General features: G+C 40.8%; 2 protein-coding genes and 1 non-coding gene across 7 annotated transcripts; 2 read left to right on the forward strand and 1 right to left on the reverse strand.

The window, feature by feature from the left end:
* Nucleotides 1–1,632: 1,632 nt before the first annotated feature.
* GPN1 (GPN-loop GTPase 1) lies at nucleotides 1,633–23,487 on the reverse strand. The gene is made up of 14 exons (XM_054476079.2): nucleotides 23,314–23,487; nucleotides 22,512–22,605; nucleotides 21,413–21,452; nucleotides 20,576–20,642; nucleotides 19,802–19,839; nucleotides 17,547–17,625; nucleotides 17,237–17,331; nucleotides 14,243–14,288; nucleotides 13,466–13,612; nucleotides 12,381–12,463; nucleotides 11,217–11,256; nucleotides 9,974–10,064; nucleotides 4,537–4,644; nucleotides 1,633–2,363 (listed from the first exon to the last, which is right to left on the reverse strand). Exons 1-14 carry the CDS (start codon nucleotides 23,464–23,466, stop codon nucleotides 2,278–2,280), a joined length of 1,167 nt encoding a protein of 388 aa, XP_054332054.1. The 5' UTR covers nucleotides 23,467–23,487; the 3' UTR covers nucleotides 1,633–2,277.
* LOC129030971 (small nucleolar RNA SNORA36 family) lies at nucleotides 10,321–10,455 on the forward strand. Its single transcript, XR_008500862.1, has one exon. It is a non-coding gene; the product is annotated as a small nucleolar RNA SNORA36 family (small nucleolar RNA).
* CCDC121 (coiled-coil domain containing 121) lies at nucleotides 23,473–26,956 on the forward strand. 5 transcript variants are annotated; one of them, XM_054476073.2, is made up of 2 exons: nucleotides 23,473–24,090; nucleotides 24,562–26,956. In XM_054476073.2, exons 1-2 carry the CDS (start codon nucleotides 23,723–23,725, stop codon nucleotides 25,514–25,516), a joined length of 1,323 nt encoding a protein of 440 aa, XP_054332048.1. In that variant the 5' UTR covers nucleotides 23,473–23,722; the 3' UTR covers nucleotides 25,517–26,956. The 5 variants fall into 5 exon arrangements, with proteins under 5 accessions (XP_054332048.1, XP_063505500.1, XP_054332049.1 ...); XM_063649430.1 differs by having other exon boundaries at nucleotides 23,476–23,587; XM_054476074.2 differs by having other exon boundaries at nucleotides 23,488–24,100.
* The last annotated feature ends 219 nt before the right edge of the window (nucleotides 26,957–27,175 follow it).

A 27,175-nucleotide genomic window follows, 5' to 3' on the forward strand; every position in this document is an offset into this window, starting at 1 on the left:
AGGAATCATTAGCAAGTGTGTTGCTTCATGCCTTGGTGATGGATGCCAGCATGTTAAACTGCTGAAGTTTGGTTTTCTGATGCAGAATACATCTTGTAAAATTTAGACCACTCCTTTAATACAGACCAAAATAAGGCACAGCTTTAATTCATTATTGAATGCCTTAAATGTCCCAGGTATTGAGAATAAATGAATATGATAGAAATAAAATGAGGTTATAGTTTAACATATAATTTAAAATTTGCCAATTGTAACTCTTTAGCACATTTCTCTAAACCCTTTCTGTCACAGTCTTTTTTTAAATTTATTTATTTATTTATTTATTTTTGAGATGGAGTCTTGCTCTGTCGCCCAGGCTGGAGTGCAATGGTGCAATCTCAGCTCACTGCAACCTCTGCCTCCCGGGTTCAAGCGATTCTCCTGCCTCAGCCTCCTGAGTAGCTGGGATTACACACACGTGCCACCACACCCAGCTAATTTTTGCATTTTTAGTAGAGGTGAGGTTTCACCATGTTGGCCAGGCTGGTCTCAAACTCCTGACCTCAAGTGATCTGCCCGCCTCGGGCTCCCAAAGTGTTGGGATTACAGGCGTGAGCCACTACACCTGGCCTCTGTTGCAGTCTTATCTTCATTTTCCTTTGTTTATAATGAAAGTGGTGATTAGGCAGTTAGTTTCCATAAAGTGGCCATATGGGAATTTATTTCATTCATCCAACAAACATTGAGTACCAATTATTTGCTAGGTCCTGTGCAAGGAATACAAAAATGATTAAGACTTACTCCTTACCCTTTTGGAGCTTAAAGCATAAGGAAGACAAGTTATTCTGTAAGGAAGATAAAGCATTCAAAAGTACTATAGAGAAAAACCAAGTATGCTTGAGTTTTGCTTTGTGAATGTTCTCCTTCTAAAGAATAGTTTCAAATTTTGAGACCAGTGGTTCCCACTAAGTATAGAACATTGAAATTAATACTTTATAATAAAACACTTTTATTGCTGCAGAATGTTAAACTGCAGAACAGGCACCAGATGGTCAAGACGAGGGTAATGTGAGAAGGCAAATGATGTGAGGATTAGTATCTGAGATTCACCTGGTCTGGAATTATGTCATAGGCTACTATGCATCAGAATCACATGGTGGGCTTTCTAAAACAGACTGCTTGGCCCACCCCTAGGGTTTCTGAGTTCATAGGTTTTAAGAGGTAAGTTGAACAATTCCCCAGATGATGCTGATGCTCCTGGTCCACACTGTGAGAACCACTAAGTTGGAGTACTGACTCACAGAGATAAAATTCCTTGAAAGAAATGTACTGTTTTAAGATACTGTAAAATGTGGAGGCAGGGCAAACGTTTATAAGGGCTGTTATGTATGAAAGGTGCCTCTGACCCAAATCCGTGGCCGTTGCGAAAATCACCAAGGAGACTTTGCATTAAGTTCAGAGTACAATACAAACTGGGCCTAGCTCTGTATTTACTCAGTATGTGCACATGGGAAACGTTAGTAAAATATCACCTCCTTATTGAGACAAGTTTGGACATGTGGCCTTAAGCCTCTGTTGAACAGGAGAAGTGAAGCTATTTGCAATTATATAATTTTCTAATTTGAAATCATGACAAGCAGTCTTACAACAAAGTTAAAATTAAAAACTCTTTATCCAAGTCACCAATGAAACAGGATTCTGATTCATTAATCATGTCTTGACCACTTTTTTCAACAAACCTGATGTCCCATAATGAGCTATACAGTGTGAGGCATATTTCATAGCAATGTTGGTTGATTGCCAAGGAGATTCTGCCGCCGTTCTGGATAAGCTCATGTTTCCCTTTTCTCTGGCTGCTAATAGAAGGGCAACTTACAGTGCAGGGTCAAGAGCAAGAAGCTGGGGGAGTAGAGGCTATACATCTAGCCTAATAATAGAGATCTGAGGTGTCACCAGGAGACTACGTTCTTTTGATTCTATTCCTCAGCAGCAAAAGTAGTTGAGTTCAAATGATAAAACTTGAAGTTGTAGGCTTGGAAGAGTATCAGCTCAGTATATCCTTCCTTGCATAAATACAAGGGAAAGACCAAGGAATAATCGGCATTAACCTGCCAGGTCCAAGGGTCTGCTATCCCTGACTTCATCTGAGTCACAAGATTTCTCTAATAAGAGAAACTCTGACTACTCTGAGGAAAATTATCCCTCGTGGGAGCCCCCAGTCAGAGGTAAGGATAGTTCTTTCACATGGAGGTCCAAAATTCTGGATTTCTAGAAACAAGTGAAGTGTCCTAAAGTCTCCTATTTATTGTTTCTCTTCCAGTATTGTGCCATCGATTCTTGCATAAAATTCTGGAATGCTGGCTCTTCATGGCTTTCCTCTGTAACTGCAAGGAAAAAAGGGCAATTCTTTTTCAACTCTTTCATTAGACAAACTGATTAGAGCCCCTGTCACCCATCCATCAGAAAACAGTACATTACTTCTAAGAAACTAAGTACTCACTTCCCTCAAAAAGGAAATGTCTCCTAGAAGCATGCTCTATCATGCTGCCCAAAATGTAGTTTCTTTATAAGTAGAAAGAATACCTCCCTCATAGTAGCTAAAATAAGGTCCCACTTGTAGGTATTTTTAACCAAGAGAAATGAAAAATACGTCTACACAAAGATCTATTTGGAAATGTTTATAGTTGCTTTACTCATAATAGCTAAAATCTACCCAAATATCAATCCACTGGGGAATGGATAAACAAACTGTGGTACATCCACAATAATGGAGTATCACTCAGCAATAAAAAAGAACATACTACTGATACATGCGACAACATGGAGAGGCTACACTACTGAGTCAAAAAAGTCAAATGCAAAGGCTAAATACTGTGATTCTATTTCTATAGCATTCTGGAAAAGGCAAGATCAAAGGAACAGAAATCAGTCAGTGTTTGCCAGGCACTAGGTGTTCAGAACAGGGACTGAAAAAAAAGGGGCATGAGGAAGTTTTGGGGGGTGAGGGAAGTGCTCTACATTTCAACTGTGATTGTGGTTACAAGAAAGTATATATTTGTTAAAGCTCATCAAATTATATACTCAAAAAGTGAGTTTCACTGTTGGTAAATTACATCTTAACAAATCTGATTAAATAAGGCAATGTACATGTAAAACCCAGCCTAAAGAATAACGAGGTTTGCTCTTGGCCATAGCTAAGACCTAAATCGTATGGTTGTTTTCGTGTTTTTTTTTTTTTTTTTGAGACCAAGTTTCACTCTTCTTACCGAGGCCTGAGTGCAATGGTGAGCTCTCAGCTCACTGCAGCCTCCACCTCCCAGGTTCAAGCAATCCTCCTGCCTCAGCCTCCTGAGTAGCTGGGATTACAAGTGCCTGCCACCAAGCCCAGCTAATTTTTTGTACTTTTAGTAGAGATGGGGTTTCGCCATGTTGGTCAGGCTGGTCTTGAACTCCTGGCCTCAGGTGATCTGCCCACCTTGGCTCTCAAAGTGCTGGGATTACAGACGTGAGCCACCGCGCCCAGCCTACGGTTGTTTCAAGAATCAGATTCTGGCAGGGCATGGTGGCTCATGCCTGTAATCCCAGCACTTTGGGAGGCCGAGATGGGCAGATCACTTGAGACCAGGAGTTCGAGACCAGCCTGGCCAACATGGCGAAACCCCGTCTCTACTAAAAATATAAAAAATTAACCAGCTGTGATGGCGTGTGCCTGTGGTCCCAGCTACTCGGGAGGCTGAAGTGAGAGAATCACTTGAACCCGGGAGGCAGCGGTTGCAGTCAGCTGAGATCATGCCACTGCACTCCAGCCTGGGCAACGAAGCAAGACTGTCTCAAAAAATAATAGTAACAATTAGATTCTGCTCACAGTCCATAAAAGTATGCCAAGTGGAATTTGGGTTTCCAGAGCCATTCTGTCCTTACTGTTTTAGTCCGTATCACCTTACGTATTATTTTTGTTTTTGAAACGGTCTTACTCTGTCACCCAGCCTGGAGTTCTGTGGCACAATCAAAGCTCATGATAGCCTCAAACTTCTGGGCTCAAGCAACCCACCCACCTCAGCCTCCCAAGCAGCTTGGACTACAGGTGTGAGTAACCATGCCCAGCTATTTTTTTCTTTTTTGTAGAGACTGGGACACACTATGTTGCCCAGGCTTGTCCAGAACTCCTGGCCTGAAGCAATCCTCCTGCCTTGGCCTCCCAAAGTGGTGGGATTAGAGGCATGAGCCACCACACCCAGCCCTTACATATTCTTAAAACAAAATACTAATAACAACAAACAAAAGTCCTGGATCCCTCAAACCAAGTTAGGACCTAAAGATAAGAAGACACAAGACCAACAAAAGGCCTGTAATCAGCTAAGTATTAACCATCCAGTAGGCAGGACAGGAACTCTGAATATAGGAAACTCTTTTCTGGTGCTGTATCCTTTACCATCTCCTCTCCCCCACTATTACTGGCTACATGCTTAACAGTAAGAAACTCCTGGGCAAACAATGTGAGGATAAGCAGATGCTCTGTTGCCATGGGCCACCTCGGCCACCTCAGCCACCTCTCACCTCTGTGGTCAATGTCATCAGTATCACTGTCTGCATCCTCATCCTCTTCATCCAAGGTTCCTCGAGTCAGGATCAAATCAGAAGGGTGCAGCACTGGAGATAAGCTGTCTACAGTGAAAACACCTATCAGTGATATGCCTCCTCAAAAAGGTGATCTCAAATCACTAAGTAACTATGATCACAAACTGGCAGGATGAAAGTGCTCATGATACATATAAACACAGGATCTTACCTCTTCTAAATGTATTGTTAATACCACTTAACATTTCTATAATAGCTTAGTTCACAAAGTGCTTTCATAAGGCAGATAGCCCTAGGAGTCCCATTTTTTTACGCTGAGGGAAATAATTTTCAAGAAGCTTGTCTTAGTAGTAGCATCATTCTTTTTTACTGGCTCACAGCTTGGAAGGGGTGATGGTTTTTCCTATGAAAGCTAACAACATTTGAACAGATCCAGTGTGCTGGTAAGTCACAGTAAAAGTGGAGTGCTAAGGAAGCCTCCTGGTGGAAATGTAAGTTCAGAGAAGGTCTGCAGAAAATACAGGGTGAAATGTTTTCGAGGAGCCAGGGTATTATTTAAGAACAGGAGGGAGGGGGAAAAATAGAAAATCAAATACACTAATAGAAGTAAAATTCCCTACTCAGAAAAACTAGTAAGGGCTGAGCTCCAGTAATCAGAGAGAAGTCTAATCAAGTCACTACTGCCATGGGAGGACATGGCCACACTCTCTTCAGGAGCCTGTGAGGCTTGCGAGAGCTCAGCTAGGGAATAAGGGTGGCCAGAGACAGCAACATCAACTGGCACAAATCTCAAGGGTCCTGTGGGCCTGAAAAAGGAGGATGACAGGACATGCTGACAGTAAATGCTTCATTCTGTGCCCAACTAACAATTATCTAACTATACTTGTGACTTTCCTCAAATGATTTACTTAAACTCTCCCAACCTTCAACAGGTTAGCTGACTACAGCAGACCCTTTGCAGCAGTAGTTTTAACATTAACTTCACATATTCAGAAGTGATTCTAAAGGACTGTGGCACATAGAAATGTATTTTGCTGAGCTGTGCAACAGGATGGCACAAGTGAGTACACTTAACTGGCAAACCCAGTCCGTTACTAGCTTTGCTGTTCTCTACTAGACATAGAGCAATAACTTTCATGAACAGAAACATCACTCCTTTAAGAAAGATGTCCCAGAAAAAAAAAATGCTAGTGTTGCTGATGAGAAGAAGAAATAAATGTACAATTTATTACAATAAATAAATAAATGGAGCTTTTAAGTACAGTCAATTTGGTTGCAGGATTCCACTAAGCTGCAACAGACTTGCACCTGAATCTTGAGGGCAGTCCCTCAATATACAGGAGTGGGGGTGGAAGGTGGGCTGTAAATGAAAACTAACCTAAAAACCCCTGGAGAGCCAATGATAAAACTAAAAAAATTTTTTTAATTCAGTAAAGTAGCAGGATAAAAGATGAATATACAGAAATCAAAAGCCTTCATACATACAAACGTAAACCAGTTATAATGGTTCAGAAAATCCCATTTTCAACAGTAATGAAGAAGGTTAAATACTTAGAATAAATTTCAAGCTGGGGCCGGGCATGGTGGCTCATGCCTGTAATCCCAACATTTTGGGAGGCTGAAATGGGCAGATCACCTGAGGTCAGGAGTTCAAGACCAGCCTGGCCAACATGGCAAAACCCTGTCTCTACTACAAATGCAAAAATTAGCTGGGCGTGGTGGCACATGCCTATAGTCCCAGCTACACAGGAGGCTGAGGCACAACAACCACTTGAACCCAGGAGGCGGAGGTTGCAGTGAGCCAAGATCACGCCATTGCACTCCAGCCTGGGTGACAGAGCAAGACTCTGCCTCAAAAATAAATAAATACATACATACATACGTAAATTTCAAGCTAGGTGCAGTGGTTCACACCTGTAATCCCAGTACTTTGGGTGGCTGAGGTGGGCAGATCACTAGAACCCAGGAGTTCGAGACCAGCCTGGGTAACATGGCAAAACCTCATCTGCACTAAAAATACAAAATTTAGCCCGGCATGGTGGCAGGCACCTCTAGTTCCAGCTACTTGGGAGGCCGAGGCAGGAGAATAGCTTGAACCCAGGAGGCGGAGGCTGCAGTGAGCCAAGATCACACCACTGCACTCCAGTTGGGGTGACAGAGCAAGACCCTGTCTCAAAACAAATACATAAAGATGATTTGTTTAAAAAAAAAAAATTGAAACAGGCAAAAACTCTTGGTCAAAAAGGTTGGCTAAAATAACAAAAAACATTTTAAAAAGAAATAAGAAAAACCTACATGTGGAAAACTGTGAACACTCCTGAAAGACACAAGTAGACCTGACAAATACAAAGACACTCCGTGGTCTTGGGTAGCAAGACTGAACATCATAGAGATGTCACTTCTCCCTAAATTAATTATGAATATAATGTAATCCCAACTAAAATACCAAAAAGCTTTTTTAAGCAACTAGATAAAGTCGATACTCAGTTCATGTGGAAGAACATGTAAGGACAGCCAAATAAAAATTAGGAGGAGAATCTGATCTAGCAGATATTGAAACATAATTACATAATTAAACAACATGGTACAGGCATAAAAGTAAATAGTCCTTGCTCACCAAAGCAAGTTAAAAGAAAAAAAAATGGGCTGGGGATGGTGGCTCATGCCTATGATCCCAACACCTTGGGAGGCCAAGGCAGGAGGACTGCTTGAGGCCAAGAGTTCAAGACCAGCCTGGGCAACATTGTGAGACCTCGTCTCTATTAAAAATTTCCTTAAAACTAGCCAGACTTGGTGGCACACACCTGTAGATCTAGCTACTCTGGAGGCTGAGACAGGGGGAATGCTTGAGCCCAGTAGTTCAAGGCTGCAGGGAGCTATGATTGTGCCACTGCACTCCAGCCTGGGTGACAGAGTGAGAAACTATCTCAAAAAAAATAAATAAACAGCCCAGTGAAATAATATACAAATATACTCAAGTATATGGAACTTTAGTACATTTAGAGATGAGGTCTGAGGCTGGTCTGGAACATTATACACGTAGCATCTCAAATCACTGTTACAAGCCAGGTGCAGTGGCATACACCTATCCAAGCTAGTTGGCAGGCTGAGATGGAAAAATCGCTTGAGCCAGGAGTTCCAGACCAGCCTCAGACCTCATCTGTAAAAAAAAACAAAACAAAACAAAAAAAAAAACACTACCAAAAAAAAAAACTCACTAAGGCAAAGGCAGACTTTTAAATAAATCATACAGATACAACTATTTATGAAAAAAATAACACCGACCTATATACTTTATACTATAGCCAGGAATAAACTCTAAATTAATCGGGGATCTCAATTTAGAAAATAAAACCAGACAAATCTACAAAAAAAATAGGTGAATTCCTCTTTAACATAGGTATATATAGAGGCTTCCTAACTGTGACTTAAAATCCCAGATGCAATAAAAGATAGATCAATTTGACTACATCAAAACAGAGTAAGAACTTTTGCATGGCAAAATAACACAATGAACAAAGTCAAAGGATAAATTGATAGGGAGAAAATATTAAACATTTGCAACATATAATCACAGAAAAATTGATATTCCTATTATATCAATGGATATTAAAACTAATGGGTGAACATTAGAAAACTAAAAGGATATTTATAGTCTCAAAGCATCACCCCACAAAATTCTTATTACAAACAGAAAAACAGCCATATTTAAAAATAGTAATTTTTGTTGTTGTTGTTTTTAAGATGGAGGGAGTCTCACTCTGTCACCCAGGCTGGAGTGCACTGGCGCAATCTTTGCTCACTGCAACTTCCGCCTCTCGGGTTCAAGAGATTCTCCAGCCTCAGCAAGTAGCTGGAATTACAGACATGCACGACCACGCCCAGCTAATTTTTTGTATTTTTAGTAGAGATGGGGTTTCACCATGTTGGCCAGGCTGGTCTCGAATTCCTGACCTCAAGTGATCCACCCGCCTCGGCCTCCCAAAATGCTGGGATTACAGGCGTGAACCACCACGCCCGGCCTAAAAATAGTAATTCTTTATGAAAAACGTAGCATACACCACTTTATAAAAATATTCAAAGTTAACATCACCAGTAATGGGACAAATCAACATCATGTGCCTCCCGATGTGATTCCTTGAAGAAACACAACAATTCAAAAATTAGTCACCTGAATCAAATCATGAGGAAACATGAGACAAACCTAAACTGAAGGATGCTCTATAAAATAACTATCCTACATGCTTAAAAAATGTCAGTCATGAAATACAAAGTCAGACTAAGGAACTGTTCCAGATTCTAAAGGAGTATAAGGCATGTGAGAATTAAATACAATGCACATCCAGATTTTCTCCTGCTATCATGGGGAAATGGCTACATCTGAATAAGATCTATATGTTAGCTAATATTATAGTATTATGTCAATGTTAATTTCCTGATTTCTGATAACTGCACTGAGGTTATATAAAGTTATATCCTTGTTTTTAGGAAAAAGACACTGAATTATTCAAGGCAAAAGAGTATTATATCTGTAACTTACTCAAATGATTCACGAAAAACATATATTTATATAACATATAAAGTCATATATAGAGAAAAGAATAAAGTAAACATGGCAGAATGTTAACATTTTGGGTATCTGATTGAATAATTATGGCAATGATTTGTATTATTCATGTAACTTTTCTGTAAATCTGAAATTAAGGTCAAACTGTAAAAAAAAATTTTTAATAATAAAAAAAATTGAGGAGGGTTAAAAGTGTTAGAAACAAACAAACAAAAAACCACAGCACACATCAAGTATATTGCCAAAGTAAAGCAAAAACTTCCTGAAAGAGGAACCCAAAGTGGTATAGCTGTATATAATTTCAAGTTTGCCTTTCCAAATCCTTTATTTTTTAATATATATGTATGCATATATGTGTGTTGTGTGTGTGTGTAGATATATGTGTGTGTGTGTGTGTATATATATATATATACATATAATATATATATGAAAAACCACATTTCCTTTATCTTTTTCTCTTTCTCTCTCTCATATATAAATAGAATCCTGCTGATAGAAATAAGTGTAACCGGCCAGGCACGGTGGCTCATGCCTGTAATCCCAGCACTTTGGGAGGTCCAGGTGGGTGGATCATCTGAGGTCGGGAGTTCAAGATCAGCCTGACCAACATGGAAAAACCCCGTCTCTACTAAAAATACAAAATTAGCCGGGTGTGGTGGCACATGCCTGTAATCCCAGCTACTCAGGAAGGCTGAGGCAGGAGAATCGTTTGAACCTGGGAGGTGGAGGTTGCGGTGAGCCCAGACTCCAGCCTGGGCAACAAGAGCGAAACTCAGTCTCAAAAAAAAAAGAAGAAAGAAAGAAGTGTAACCGTTTTTTAGTTCCTAACACCAAGAAACCCTCCAATACCTTTGGCAGTCCCTGCATCCAAGGCTACAGAACCCATATCTTTTCGAAGGCGTTCCAGTTGTCCTCTCTGCTGCTGGCTCTCTGCATTGGCCTGTATATATAGAGAAAAATGTCATATTCAAAAAGGAGTTCCAAATTAGATGCCAGACTTCTCGGTGGAGATGAAGAATTATACAAATACTAGAGGCTACATAAAAACTGATGCAGATAAGGGACGTCTGGTATAGGGACAGAAACACTAAGTAGCATGGGCCTGGGTTACAGCAGAAGTTTAGACTGGAGGGCTCTGCAGACTGATTTAGAGGGTTCAGAAACGGAACACAAAAAGATTTCAAAAGAACCCTCAATTCCAAAGTGTTGAGTTCAGTCCAGTGTGGATCCCCTGCTCTGTTAATTGAACTGAAACATTTAAACTGGCTAGGCAAAATGCCTAAACAGAAAGTTTAGGCATTACTCTTTTTATTCATCCCCAGCCTACAAAATGAAAAAACAAAAGATACAATAAACTTTATTATATGGGGAAAAAAACCACAAAAACCTGAAGTAGACATAGCAGGAAGGCTCAGAGACAAAGGATCCAATGAGCCTATGGAAGCAGGACACTCGATCATTGGGGATGAGAGAAGGCTGGGCATGGTGGTGCCTGCCTGTAATCCTAGCACTACAGGAGGCCCAGCAGGGAGGACTGCAGGAGCTCAGGAATTTGAGACCAGCCTGGGCAACATAGTGAGACCTTGTCTGTACAAAAAATTTACAAAATAAAATTAGCCAGGCATGTGGTACATACATGTTGTCCTAGCTACTCGGGTGGCTGAGATGGGAGGATCGCTTAAGCCCAAAAGGTCAAGGCTACAGTGAGCCGTGATCGTGCTACTGCACTCTGGCCTGGGTGACAGAGTGAGACCCTTTCTCAACAACAAAAAAAGGAGTTGTGAACCACCGCTATACTCTTATACAAAATTCTACAACTAGCTTTAAATTGACCTCTGAAAGGCAAGAAACATTAAGGAGCCTTTCTGCACCCAGACAACATACATACAAATTTACAAATTTAAATTAACAAGTATTTAGAAGATACACTGAAATTTCATTAGCCAATTGTACCTCAATAAAGCTACAAAAAAACTTTTTTAATTAAATAAAATATACATTAATAACCAAAACAAAAGCACTTATGTCATCAAGATTGAGCTGGGTTTTTTTAATGGCCCTTTTAAAATATACAAACAGCCTCCCTTCTTACCAGTGATTTTTTCAGACGTTCATATTCAGGACGATACTCCCTGTAAAGAGAAACACTTTCTAAATTCCTTTGCTTAATCATCTATCCTACTGACTCTCCACATCCCCTTATCTCCTCTATTTTCCTAAGACTCTGACAATAATAAAACATCTGACTTCATTCAACATCAGATGTAACAAATCTTAGTCACTGACAGAGTCTACCCAATGGAATTAAAAGCCAAGGTACCCGCTCCCACCTTGGAACCAGGAGACACAATCCTGACTGCTGGGCTGGAAAGATTAATACTGGTGAGAACATGACTGATGAACTCACCATTCATTTGAGATAAAAGGGTGAGATAAGTAAAAGATAAGCCTGTTGACCTCAGGACATGCAACATACAATTATGTGCTTTACTTGAACAACAACAGTGAAAGGATACAGAAAAGAGTCTATCCTAAGGTTTTGATAACACCCTTGTGTCTAATGAATCAAAATCAAAATAACATGTCTGAAAACCAAAACATGGTTGTTAGGATCTTGCAAAATATGAAGCCAAAGACACATGACGCTAATAAGCTGGCCCTCATGCCACAGGCCTGAGGCAAGTGCACAGGGCTCTGACTCCACTTTCCTTTAGTTAAATGGAATTCCAGTATTAACAATGACAATAGTTATAACATTTACTATAAAATGTGCTTACTATACATCAGCAATTGTGATAAGTGCTGTATACATGTTTTCTCAATCTTCACAACAACCTTAGTGCCAAATCCAGCCCACTGCCTGTTTTCATAAATGTTTTACTGTAACACTAGCCACGCCCATTCATTTACAAATTGTCTAAGGATGCTTTTGTCCTAAATGGCAGATGTAAGCAGTTGCAACAGAGACTGTATGGCCCACAAAGCCTGAGATATCTACTATTTAGCTCTTTACAGAAAAGTCTGATGATCCCTGCTCTTAATCGCTCAACACAATGAAGATTTATACTTCTATTTTGAAAAAAAAAAGTTAAAGGGAACTTGTTACCCCTAAGTGTGGTCTGATTCAATACACATATGCAAGGCAAATATAATACATTCATCATGAAAACGTAATGCTTTTCCTGGAAAAACTGCTTTCATATCGGAATTGTAGGTTATTAAGAATGTCATCAATAGCATTTTCCTTTATCCTCACCTTTCATATTCTTCGGCAGCACTGGTAACTTGCACAAAGAGTTCATCTAATCCAGTACCCAGAACGGCAGAGACACCCACCACCTGCCAAAAAGCATCATAAATGCCACTAAAGAAACCACTGTATATTTTTTAATGAAGTACATTAACTTGTTCAAATGTCATAAATCTTAAGAGTGGTTTATACTTTGAGAAGTCTTTAGCAAAAAGCCAGGCTAAAAAAGAACAAAACAGCACACCCAGTCAAAAGTCACAGAAATAAGTCCATGGAAAATAAAAAATTGAAAAAGAAAGATATGGCCTGAGTGCAGTGGCACATGCCTATACTACCAGTACTTTGGGAGGCTGAGGCAGGAGGTGCACTTGAGGCCAAGCATTCAAGACTGGCCTGGGGAACACAGTGAGACCCCAGTCTCTACAAAATATAAAAAACTAGCTGGGTATGGTATACCACACACGCCTACAGTCTTAGCTGCTTAGTAAACTGAGGCAGGAGGATCCCTTCAGACCAGGAGGTCAAGGCTGCAGTGAGCTGTGATCCTGTCACCACACTCTGGCCTGGGTAAAACAAAGCAAGATCCTCTCTCCAAAAGGAAAAAAGAAAAAAAAAAGATAATTAGGACTGAACAATTAACAGGACTTACTATCTATTCCCTAACCAAACCAAATCACTTTCTGCTTTGTCTATGCCTTTGCTTGGGCAATTAACCCACTCTGCCTTTGCTTACATAAATCTTACCCTTCTTCAAAGCATACATCTAATGCTATATCCTCCAAAATCTGTCATTTTGATCTGCCACCTCACAATCATCAGGCCCAACTTCCATCTTTCTTAAGGTACTTACTACAATATATCGTATGTTTTAATTCTGTGTGTAGCCTTCTCTCCCAAATAGACTATAAACTCTGAAGTTGGGGTCCCTATCTTATTCTTCTTGTACACTCCACAATTTTTAATAAGCAATGCTTTAAAAGTTACTTTTCAGTAGGTAATAAGCTTCCTTTCTCAGCCAGGTTCAAAGCCAGTCCTATGGGTTAACAGGTTATCTGGGGAGGCTGTCAGTATGAGCAGGAGAGAAAATTTACCCTGAGTGAGCTGTAAAACTCATCTAACACCAGGCTCATTGAACGAGTCAGGTTACTGACGTATGTAGTCTCTTGATTCAAGGCATCTTGGAAAGCCTCAAAATCCTGCATCCATTCCACTGCAAAGCTGTGGTCAATGATGTCAGTCTGTACCAGAGAGAAGTCAATTATGAGCAACCAGAGCCAACAAACGCACAATTTATTCTTTTAATTAAGTGTTGACAGCAAAGAGCATATCATCCATATATTTTCTTTCTCTGCTTCTATTTCCCCTCCACTGCAACAAGCCAAAAAGAACCACAATCATTGTGTAGTCAGTGTAATTAAATGAAGACGTGTATTCTCTTGGTTGACCCTCCACTATCCACTGCCAAGTAACCAGGGCCAGAATGGACACCAGCACATTCTAGGCTCTGAAGTCAAAAGGTCTCTTGCATCCTAGCCATCAACCAACAGAGAAGTTTAGAATTTTTTAATTGCCACTTCCAGTAGACTAGTTGTCCCTCTCGTAATTACACAGTCTTGACTCTGAGGGATAATCTACATACTATGGTTGAAATGCTACTCTACCTAGCCTAAAATAATTTTAGACGAGAGTTGGTAATAATTGCTTATTCAATTTGATTGACTCATTTTCTCGAAGTGCCTATGAATTTGTTTCAGTAAAGCCTGAATCTGGTCTCCAGCATCTGAAATAATCTTTCTCACCCACCTAAACCTTCTAACCACAAGGTTCTGATGAAAAATGGTGAATCACAACAGGAAGAATACACTTACTTTATTCATGACCACAATGAAAGGCAGCTTGGTTTTGTATAAGATGCTGAAAACCAAACATTGAGAAGTTATTAGTAAAAGCACATAAGCTCTTGCTCGTCCAGTGTCAGTATGTTGGGACTAAGTAAGAGAAGAGAAATGAGTTCAGAATCTAAAAAGCAGTCATCCATTTTTACATAACATCATATAGTCTCTCCCAACAGGAAAACAACTACCACCCAGAAGCAACACACACACTCTCACTCTCATTTGAAGTAATAATGCCTTAATATTGAACTTGTTTTTGTTTTGTTTTTTAACCAAATTGGTATTTTTCAGAGAAGGAAATGAACATTTATTGAATACCTATTACAGGTTGAGAATTTCTTATCTAAAATACTTGGGACCAGAAGTGTTTTTGATTTCAGATTTTGGAATATTTGTAAATACTTATTGGTTGAGCATCCCAAATCCGAAAATCCACAATCCTCCAATAACCATTTCCTCTGAGTGTCATGTCAGTGTCCAGAATGTCTCAGATTCTGGAGCATTTCAGATTTCAAATTTTTGGATATGGGATGCTCAATCTGTATAGTCTAGGCACTGTGCTAATAAGCACTTTCATAAGTATTATCTCCTTTATTCTTTACAAATAACATGTAAATATATACAATTTTTATTTGTCAATTATACCTCAGTAAGGCTGGGAAAAGAACATTAAAATTTTTTTCAATCTGTAAAGCAACATTTTAAAAATGTTTCTACCCCTACCTTTATTGAGGCATAGTTGACAAATAAAAATTATATATATTTAAGGTGTACAAAGGGATATTTTGATACACAGTTGACCCTTAAACAACATAGGTTTGAATTGAAAGGTTTACTTATATGCAGCTTTTCTTCCACCTCTGCCACCCCTGAGACAGCAAAACCAACCCCTACTCTTAGACTACTCAAAGTGAAGACCATTAGGATGAAGAGTTTTATGACGATCTACTTCACTTAATGAACAGTTAATATATCTTCCCCTTATTTTCTCTAGCTTTATTATACGAATACAGCATATAATACATATAATATATATATAATGTGTGTTAATCTACTGTTTATGTTACCAGCAAGGTTTCCAATCAACAGTAGACCTTTAGTAATTAAGTTTGGGGGGAGTCAAAGTTTTATTCGGGTCTTCCACTCCGCAGGGGTTGGCGCCTCTAACCCCCAAATTGTTCAAGGATCAACTGTACGTTTCATCATGAAATGATTACCAGCTGGGGGTGGTGGCTCATGACTGTAATCTGAGCACTTTGGGAGGCCAAGCTGGGAGGACTGCCTGAGCCCACGAGTTCAAAACCAGCCTGGGCAGCATGGCGAGACCTCACCTCTAAAAATAAATAAATTAATTAATTTTTTTAAAAAGAAATTATTAACACTATCAGGCAAATCAAATAATTTTCTTTTAAACAATTAATATGAAAATGGGCCAGGCACAGTGGCTCATGCCTGTATTCCCAGCACTTTGGGAGGCCACAGCGGGCAGATCACTTGAGGTCAGGAGTTTGAGACCAGCCTGGCCAACAAGGTGAAACCCTGACTCTACTAAAAATACAAAATTAGCCAAGTGTGGTGACTACTCGGGAGGCTGAGGCAGGAGAATCACTTGAACCCAGGAGACGGAAATTGCAGTACGGTGAGATCGTGCCACTGTACTCCAGCCTGGGTGACAGAGCAAGACTCCGTCTCAAAAAAATATAAATAAATAAATAAACAATTAATATGAAAATGAAATAATGCTGTCAATCTTCAGATTTCTATTTGGATCACGATTTCTTGCATCCAACAAAAAGGGACATCCCTTATCATATCAGAAAAGACAAATGTTGGTGATGGCATTTGTGTACCCTCAAAATTAAATTCTCTCAGCTTTAATAAATGTCAGCCTTGCTCATCAGTCTTAATGCACTAATCTAGTGAGGCATACCCTTCCTCTGCTAATGGTGCCACATTTGGGGCAAACCAGTGCATTTTATTTTTTTGAGACAGGGTCTCACTCTGTTGCCCAGCCTGGAGTACAGTGACATCATCACAGCTCACTGCAGCCTTGGCCTCCCAGGCTCAAGCAATCCTCCCACCTCTGCCTCCCAGGTAGCTGGGATTACAGGCACAAACCACCATGCCTGGCTAATTTTTTGTACATTTTGTAGAGATGGGGTTTCACCATGGTGCCCAGGCTGGTCTCAAACTCCTGGGCTCAGGCGATCCTCCCACCACAGCCTCCCCAAGTGCTGGGATTATAGGCATGAGCCACCATGCCTGGCCACCTGTGCATTTTACAATTATGGATAAATCTTCTTATTCATGGTATCTCCTCATGTCACTATTTCACTCTACCAGCATCATTTAGGCCAGAGGACTCTATTCTTCTCTCTCTCTCTCGTTGCCCCAGGCTCTCATTGCCCCAAGCCGGAGTGCAGTGGCACAATCATGGCTCACTACAGCCTCAACCACCTAAGCTCAAGCAATCCTCCCACATCAGCCTCCCAAGTAGCTGGGACTACAAGGGCGTGCCACCACGCTGGCTAATTTTAAAACATTTTTTGTAGAGACAGAGTCTTGCTATGTTCCCCAGCCTGGTCTCAAACTCCCAAGCTCAAACGATCCTCCCACCTTGGCCTCCCAAGTGTAGGGATGACAGACCCAGCCCAGAGGACTTTATTATCTTTAGACTTGGATTTTATTCAACTGGGAACAACTAACAGACAGCTCATATTCATACATCACCTTTTTGTAACAACAAGGGAGGAAGATCAGAGGGTACTGAGAGAGAATGCCAACAGCACATTTGCCTCTTTTCTTCTCTGACCTTCCCCAACTCACAGCCACTCAACTGAATAGCAAATCTGAATGAGCACAAATCCAGAGGTAAGCAACCAGATTCAAAAAAAAAAAAACAAAGAGGAAGAAGAGAAAAAGGCCTTATACCTTGATGGAACACTTTCCCGACCAATAATCAATTACCTGCAGGCATAGAGCATGTTGGACATGAAGGTCACGGGGTTGGTACTTCTCGATGTGTCCATTACATAGATGACAACTGTTGGAAATGAGGATGCCTAAAGCCACAAAATAATCAAAGCCTTGGTCAGAGGGCTCATGACCTGTCCTCAAACTCCTTTTCCACCATCCTTAACAAGGGAAAACCACTTTAGGCAGGGTGTGCAGAGCTTCTACAACTCCCTCCCATATAAAGTCCAAGGCAATTAAAAATAAATGCTCATCCAGTCTAGCCCCTCTAGCTACTCTCAGTAGCAAGTCCTAGAATACTCACAAGGGCCTCAGTGATAATTGTCCCAGAAGCTGACCAGGTGAATACCTCAATCTGTCCAGGTGTGTCAATCAACACATATCTGTGTCAAGAAAGATCATTAAAGAAGTGTTACATTTGTGTTATGCTGAAGGATATTCCATCATATAAGACAATAAACATCTGGTTATCCAAGACTGGAGTAACCTCTGCACACTGCCAAATCTAACCTCCTCCTATTGCCCTTAAACTGCACATGATGATCCCCTAGACTTTGTTCAATAACCAATATTCACGCTAATGGGCAGGAACAGCAGACCATGAGTTGCTGCAAATGATCACAGGGGAAACTTTTATAGAAACGCAATGCATTTAAAATGAAAGACACAAAACCAGAATGTAAATCTCTTGGGAAACATCTGGTTGCTTAGGGCTGGGGTGAGTGTGGAACAGAGGAAGAAGAATGGGAGGAATGGGATAGGGGAGTGCTAGCTGAAGAATATCAGGTTACTTCTTGAGATGAGGAAAATATTCTAAAATTGACTGTGGTGATAGTTGTCCAATTCTGCGAATATACTAAAAGCCACTGAATTGTATACCTTAAATGGGTGAATTGTATGATATGTGAATTATCTCAACAAAGCTGTTTTTATGAACTATATCAACTTTTTTGTGAATTAATTTGATATAATTATGAATTATATCAGAATTGTTTTAATTGGCAAAGAATTCTAATAGACACTTCTCTAAATATATACATACCAATGGCCAATAAGTACATTAAAAAGATGTTCAATATCATTAGTTATTGAGGAAATAAAAGTACAAACCACAATGAGATACCACTCTATATCCACTAGAATGGCTATAATCAAAAACAAGAATAACAAAAGTTGGCAAGGTTTTGGAGGAACTGGTTGTGGAGAAATTATATTGCCAATGGGAATGGAAAATGGAGTAGTCACTAGGGGCTGAGGGGAACAGAAAATAAGGAGTGATTGGTAATGAGTATGGGGTTTCTTTTTAGGATGACGAAAATATTCTGAAGACAGTAATTATCAACGTACGACTCTGTGAACAGACTAAAACAACCATACACTTTAAACGAGTAAACTTTATGGTATATGAATTATATCTTAATAAAGCTGTCATTAAAAAAAAAAAAAAATACCTCCAGGCCAGGCTCAGTGGCTCACACCTATAGTTCCAGCACTTTGGGAGGTTAAGCCGGGTAGATCACTTGAGGTTAGGAGTTCGAGACCAGCCTGGCCAACATGGTGAAACCCCGTCTCTACTAAAAATACAAAACTTAGTCGGGCGTGGTGGCAGGCCACCTGTAATCCCAGCTACTTGGGAGGCTGAGGCAGGAGGACCGCTTGAACCCGGGATGCAAAGATTGCAGTGAGCCAAGATCACAACACTGCACTCCAGCCTAGGCAATAGAGCGAGACTCCATCCCAAAAATACAAAAATACAAAAATAAGCCAGGTGTGGTGGCTTGCACCTGTAGTGCCAGCTACTTGGGAGGCTGAGGTGGGAGGATCACCTGAGCCAGGGAGGTGGAAGTTGCAGTGAGCTGAGATCACTACACTGTACTCCAGCCTGGGCGACAGAGCAAGACCCTGTCTCAAAACAAAACAAAAGCTACCTCTAGTACCCCATTTCTGTAAAAGCATTTTTATCCATTCATCCTTCTATCTGTGTATATAGAAATGTGGAATGCTAGTCACTGAACAATGATGTTACTTCTAGTGGGAATCGGGGTGATGGTTTCATCTTATAAATATCATGCATGGTTTGAATTTTTATAAAACAAAAATTATCTTTTTTAAAAAAAGTAAACCTTGAACAACAGCTAACTGGGTAATGGCCATAAGAACAAATATTTCCTATTTTGATACCCTGTAAATTAAAAAATTTTCTCTGAACCATGTAGACTATATTCATTTAAATAAGAATTAGAAAGGTATTTCAGATACTTTAATGACAACAAGCATGGTTTCCCAAGAGAAGGCAGGTGGACAACTGAATTGGGACAAAGTCTCAAATAGCTCCTAAGAAGCCATGAAAATTGGTGATCAAAGTAATTGAGGATGAAATGATATTAAATTTAGCTCTATATTCTAAAGCATCTTAATGATTTGCCAATTTTTTTTCACTCCTAATGGTTTCATCTCAATCTATATTCTTTCAGAGGCTGATGGTATCCCAGATCCTCCATGAAGCCTAGAAATATGTCAACTACAGAGTAATAAATGGGTGTTACTGACGTCACTTACTTAGACATGTTCTGGGCCTTCTCGATAAATTTCATCACCTAAAAGAAAAAGATGACAATGACAACAAAATCCGATTTCAACACAAAATCACAGAGCCCTCTCCAGGGTGGCATACCTCACAGGCACTATCACCTACTGAATCCCTCAATCACCTACTGAACTGAACGTTTGCAATCTTAGGATAACAAGGAATAAATGGGCTAAACTAAAGCAACACAGCCACATCAGCAGCATTCCAATACCACCTTGGGGCACAATCCAAGGACCTGAGAAGCTGAAGACTTTGATCTGTCAATGTCAAGTCGTATCTCTTGTCAAAATGTTAACAGCCTGTCTCCTGGCCTAACATCAGAGTATAAAAACCAGTGATTATAAAATACTCTTATGGAAGTAGGTGACAAAGAAAACCTAAAGAATGACAAATATTTATCACAAGCAAAATGTCCCACCATCTTTCCATTCCATGTCTGCTAGTCCATCCCACTCCCAAATACCCCCATCCCAGCTTCAGGGTAATACCACAAGCAAAGAACAGGTCAAGAAAATAACCCAGGTCTTTTGGATTTTTATTAGCTGTCACAAATATTAAATGTGAAGTGTCTGACAATACTGATCACCTTCTCATAGTCTACTTCTCTGTCTGACAAAATGCCTACTTATTTTCTATATTTATGCTCAGGTTTGCTGCTCTTCTTTACCAATGTGATCAAGCTAAGGAATTTAAGAGTCACAGATTTTTACACAACCATATTAATATATTAAAGACAGATATACCTGATCAAATCTGGTAGCAAAGAGATTGAGTGAGGTCACTATGCCGCCATTGGGTCCAAGTCCATATCTAGACACCAAGTTGAGGACTGAAATCGCTTATAGATTTGATTATAAAGTTCATACCTAGGCTATCATTCACACAAACGGCATTATGAAATTAGTGTTCCATTAATGGATACTGGCAACCTAATCCTTGACTACCATACAAACTTAACCACACAGGGAAACATTCATTATCAAGGTCTGGCTCACTCATTTATGATTTTAGGAATGGTCAGCCAAAATGAAGAAAGCAAAGTGACCAAAATGTAATACAGGTGCATCAGGCAGTGACAGCCCACTGGCATTGGCCATTAAGGCCACCTGTATAACACCTCCGTCTCTGATTCTCATAAATAAATCAAGCAATCTGCTGATTATGATTAGTCTTCCTGCTTGGACTTGCCTACGGGGAGAGTACACATTTCACACAGCAATTTACTAAGAGTTAATCCAACTAAACTCACTCATTTCTGAGTTTCCCAATCTAAAGAGGTGGTGACCAACAGATGATCCTCCAAGGCAAAATACTACCTTGTGGGACCCAGGTAGCTGTCAGTTATCCTATCATACTCTCTGCTCTTTAATTACAACAGCCTGCCATCTGGGGAGATGGTAAAAAAAACTAAAATCTCAAGCTGAAATAGTATTTCTGATCACCTACCTCTCCCAAAATCAGCTTCCATCCTTTTGCTTGTATATTTCACAAGGAAAAGGCAAAAACACTCTTTCAAGCCACAAAATACACAGACAAGAAGCCAGGAATGAGTCAAGACCAAAATAGATGGAAAAGGATACTGTTTCATGACTTCTTTATACTTTACAGTGTCACGAATATCTGAGGAGAAAAAAAAGAATTAACTGGAATGTAATACACACACATTCCCTACCGGCAGGAAAGTAAAACTGGCCTTCTAGCCTTCTCCTGTCAGCATTCTCTTCTACCATCTCCACTTTCACACTGGTTTCCTTCCTTACAAAGAATAAATGCCAAGTAAATCATGAAGAATGTTAGGGCTAGGAGCTCTAAAGTTATGGCAAAGAGTTTTGTCTTCACAAAGTGAAAAGTTTCACACAACTTAAACATGCCTAGAAAAAGCGAGGCAAAAATCAAGCGGGAAAAAAGGCTTCTTACTAATTGTCTATTACTGACAAAAGCAACACAAAGGCAACGCAGACATGATTTTTTAAAAGGAATTAGGCTGGGCACAGTGGCTCACACCTATAATCCCAGCACTTTGGGAGGCCAAGGCAGGAGGATCACTTGAACCCAGGAGTTCAAGACCAGCCTGGGCAACATAGAGAGGCCTTGTCTCTCCAAACAAAACAGAACTAGCCCAGCATAGTGGCAGGAGGCTGAGGTGGGAGGATCACTTGAGCCTGGGATGTTGAGGCTGCAGAGACCTGTGAATCATGCCACTGCATTCTGGCCTGGGTGACAGAGACTCTGTCTAAAAAAAAAGCCTAAGCTGTTTAGGAACGCAAGCAAATCCAAAGGAAATGAAAGTAGATAGTTTAGAAAACATGAAAAAAGAAGGCACTGAAGACTGGCAGGCTGGAGGCTTTACAGAGTCTCACTCTATTGCCCAGGCTGGAGTGCAGTGGCACGATCTTGGCTCACTGCAACCTCTGCCACCCGGGTTCAAGCAATTCTCCTGCCTCAGCCTCCCGAGTAGCTGGAATTACAGGTGCCTGCCACCGTGCCTGGCTAATTTTTTGTATTTTTAGTAGAGATGGGGTTTCACCATCTTGGCCAGGCTGGTCTTGAACTCCTGACCTCGTGATCTACCTGCCTCAGCCTCCCAAAGTGCTGGGATTACAGCCGTGAGCCACCACGCCCGGCCTTTTCCATTCTCTTTAAAGCACTTCACACAAGTTATGTTACTGGTTTACTCACCAATATTGGCAGGAAAGGGAACTTCATGTACTGCTGGATCCAGGTTGATCACATAAGGTGGAGTGCCTTGGGCATGCAGGTGTCCTGTGAGTCTCTGCGGAGATATGGGGAGAGGGTTGGAAGGAGACAAAAAGGGGACAAGAGAGAACTTCCATTCCTTTACCACCCATGCCTTAACAATTTTGCACTTAGATTTTCTTCTACCTGAAATATCCACCCACTATGTCCACCTCCAAGATACAACTCTCAGTTCAAATGCTACCTTTCTTCATCACCCATCTAACAAAGCTTCCCCTACTTGGAGTCACTTGTTGACTTGTTTTGATTCTTCGTATGTGGGTTTTCTCTATCTCCTCCATTAAATATTTGGCCCCATGAATGAATCTTGTCAACCTCATTTTCGCTATATCCCCAGTGAATGGAACATGACAGGCGTGCAAGAAATAATTATTTGGCAAATCTTCACCAAAACCTGTGTGCTAGCACTGTATTAATCTTTAAAGTTACTTGTAAGCCCTTGCCTTCGAGAAACTGTTAATTTTATCAGCAAGATAATTCCTGCACAACGTGGTAAGCTGGACCGAGTATGCCCTGAAGGTGCGCAGAAGAGAGCCTTAATTAACCTGGCTAGGGCCCGAGGAGGCTTTGCCGGGGAAGGAACTAAAGTTGATGGGAAGCCCCCGAAAGCCATGTGCCGGTACCCTCCAAATCCTCGAAGACTTCCCTCCCTTTCTTTCTGGCCTTCCGCCTCCCGGAGGCAACCTTTTGCGCTCCCCTACTACACCCATGCTGTGTACGTCACCTGTACAAAAGTGGTTTTCCCGGATCCCGCCATTCCCAACACCAACAGACACACTGGGTGCCGCGGACCCCCAGAAGCCTGGGGCTCAGCGGCAGCTGCGGACGCCGCCATCTTCCTCCTGGCCCCGCCCACCCGACCATAGAGACACCGCATGGCTAGAGAAACTTCCGCGATGTTCTGGGCTGCGAACCAAAACAGAACCAAAGCGTCAGAAAGGAGCGGGTGAAGAGGCGCGGCGGTTGCCAGGGCATCTTCTTAGCGTCGGGCGGGGCTGGTGAGTCAACTAGTGACAGTGGCGAGGAAGTGGGGGCGCTGAGCAACCGAGAGGAAGGCTGAAGGGAGCTAGGAAAAGGGCGCTGATCTCTGCAGCCTGGGAGGGCTTTTGTCCCCTGGAGGAAGGCCAGAAGAGATGGAGTCCCGAGGCCAGGGCTCACACAGCAAGAAAACGAGGAGCATGCCTGTCATTTCGAGCCCACAGAGAACGGGGAGCGGAGCCACTGGAGGACCGGCTGCTCGGGTTTATTCGGTAACCGAGGCGGTTAAACCGTTCAGGGCTGGACCAGCCGGGACTGGAGCAGGGTGCAGCCTCCAGGGTTGCTGGGCAGCACCGAGACCATTTGAGCACCGAACGGATAAACTACGGGAGCTTTCCGCACTTGCACATTGTTCCCGCGAGTTGCAGACGCAGGTTCCTGATGCTAGCGCGCATTCCTTGGCAGTCACCCTCAGTGAACTACACAGTTGCCGTGACCTTCAGGATGAATGCTTGGATTCCAGGTGCTAGTAGGTACTGGAGGGGAGCTTCCTTGTCAGTGAAGGGCCCTCAGAAACTCAGGAAAGATGATGAAAGAGCCTAGAAAATTATTTCTACTCCCGACCACCCAATCTGTTTCTGTGGCCCTTTGTAGCTGCGAATAGTGTTCAGTAAGTCATAAGATCTGGCTTTAATACCCAGGCTCTGCCACTTGCTAGTGGTGTGAGTCATGGGCAAGTTCACTTAAACTCTCTGAACCTCTTTCTCCTTTTTTAAAACTGAGATAATACCTCCCAGGGTTGTAGTGAACGCACGTTGTAAATGATGAGCTACATTCCTCATCCTTTACCACTAGCTGGATTCCCCACACCTTGCATAATGTCTGGAACATTCTGGTGCTCAGAAATATTCTCTTGTATGAATAAAGGACAGTTGTGCACTTATTTCCTAAAGTTTCATTAACTGACAGAGGAATGTCTCATTTGTTCTTTCAGCTTTGCTGAGGGCCCCAGAAGGCTCCTTCCACCATATCATAGTCTAATAAATAATTTTGTCAAGCCAGAGAAGCTAACAAAGGTAGAGACAAGCCTTAAAGAAAAGATAGTGGCGGAAATGACGGATCTGAACAAGCATATAAAACAAGTTCAAACCCAGCGGGAACAGCTACTGGAGGAATCCAGGGAGCTACACCGAGAAAAGTTACTTGTCCAGGCTGAAAACAGATTCTTTCTGGAATACCTGACTAACAAAACTGAAGAGTACACAAAGCAACCTGAGAAGGTATGGAACAGCTATTTACAAAAAAGTGGAGAGATTGAACGAAGAAGACAAGAATCAGCCTGTAGATATGCAGAACAAATTTCAGTGCTTAAAACAGCGCTCTTGCAAAAGGAAAATATCCAATCCAGTTTGAAGCGGAAGTTGCAGGCAATGAGGGACATTGCTATATTAAAGGAAAAGCAGGAGAAAGAAATACAGACATTACAGGAGGAGACAAAGAAAGTCCAAGCTGAGACAGCTGCAAAGACACGGGAAGTACAGGCCCAGCTCCTCCAGGAAAAAAGATTACTGGAGAAACAACTGAGCGAGCCAGACAGGAGGCTACTGGGAAAGAGAAAAAGAAGAGAGCTTAATATGAAGGCCCAGGCCTTGAAGTTGGCAGCAAAGCGGTTTATTTTTGAATACTCCTGTGGCATCAACAGAGAGAACCAGCAGTTCAAGAAGGAATTACTGCAGCTGATTGAGCAAGCCCAGAAACTAACGGCTACTCAAAGCCACTTAGAAAACAGGAAGCAACAGCTGCAGCAGGAACAGTGGTATCTGGAGTCCTTAATCCGGGCGAGGCAGAGACTGCAAGGAAGTCATCATCAGTGCCTAAATAGACAAGATGTTCCAAAGACCACACCCAGTCTTCCCCAAGGCACCAAATCAAGGATTAATCCAAAGTAACTCCTAAAATAACACTGATTAAGAACTGGAGCAAGTACTCTTAAGTGCTACATTAACCTGGTTAGAAAGGCTTTTGGATTCCAGATTGCTATTGTAAAATCTCCATCATGATGTGTTGGAGTGAAGGATTAGATGGTTTTATCCAACAGTCCTACTAGATATTTGGTAACCCGCTTCCCTTAACTAGCTTTTTCTTTAAATACTCTTGTTAATAAGCTATTCCACAAACCTCCAGTTAACCTAACACATGACCCTAACCTAGCCATTTACATCAAACTAGCTAAAGGAAACCAACCTAAGGAAGTGAAAACAGTTGTGATTTATTTCATCTAGCTAAATTATATTTCTTTATAGAGAAAGTACCTTTAAGGATAGCATTCCAAATAGACTTTGAATAGCGTTCTGCTCAGTAAATAACCAGTATCAGTTTATCCTCATTCCTTTTGACCAACTTAGCAGACAAAAGCAGTTTTTATAAGCTCTTTGTGAGTTTGTGCCAGTGACCAGGTAGCTCCTTCTAGTTTTCTCATGAGTGAAAAAGCATTCTGATAACAGCAAGTCCAGTAAGTGCTAGGCAGAGTGACCTTTCATCTGATGCTAAGCCCCTACAAGTTTAAGTAAATTGAGAAGGTAAGAAAAGATGAAGGAGACATATACTAGGTCAGCTCTTACTTTTGAAAATGTTTTATTTGAAGAAACACCTGTAGCATTGAGGTGACTGAATGCCTCCGCTTATTTCAGGAAAGCTTATCCAAAAAAAGTTGAAATATTTTGACAACTTTTTTTTTTAAGTGCCATCGATTTCTCTAGCAGCATTCTAAAAGATAGCAAGTAAAATGATGTTATCCTAAATGCTTTAGTTTTAGGTCATTTATTAATTTTCTTACAGGTGCACTTTGTAGTACATGAAGTATCTTTTGTAATGTGTGCCATATGTTTATTGCCATTTAGTGTAACTATAAATTATATTTTAAATTACATATTTTTAGGATAGTTATATATTTTTTTGGGTTCTACGACATTGAAGTTGGACTAGTGATTTATTTGAATGCTGAATCCTAGTATAGGGGAATATAATCTCATATTTTAACATGGGTCCTCTATGGGAAAATAGGATGAACTTTGTTTCCCAGAAATTGTTAGTGATGAAAAACTTCAAAGTAATTTTCCTGCATTTTCCGCTTTATTTACATTTAAAGTGAATTCCCTGAAAATTGGATTTAAAAAGGATTCTCCTTCAATGTGCCTTTACCTTCTAGCTTTAACAACTTTTCTGTTAAATATGTAGTTTTTTATTAAAGTTATTAAATAAAAACATTTATCCACTGATTTTATTACTCTTCCAATGTAACACATTTTCTACTTCATCACTCTTCTGTTACCACTCTTAAATGTCTTATTCACACGTGCAAATAATAAAAACTGTTTTAATGCAGAAATTAGGATTTTAGCATGCAGGTACTTTAACCTAAATCTCAATTTGTGAGCTGCAAATACAGAAACACTGAACAAGGAAAGCATGGTATCCAAGACAGACTTGAAGGCTTATTCTCTGTGGACATAAAAACCCTAAGACAATATATTTCTAAGGCTGATAAAAAGTTGGAAAGTAGGAAGCATATTAGTTCTTCTGTTAATTCCCCTCCTGCCACTGGTGTC

Source organism: Pongo pygmaeus, chromosome 12 (genome assembly GCF_028885625.2).
Source record: "Pongo pygmaeus isolate AG05252 chromosome 12, NHGRI_mPonPyg2-v2.0_pri, whole genome shotgun sequence".
NCBI classification, from domain to species: domain Eukaryota; kingdom Metazoa; phylum Chordata; class Mammalia; order Primates; family Hominidae; genus Pongo; species Pongo pygmaeus.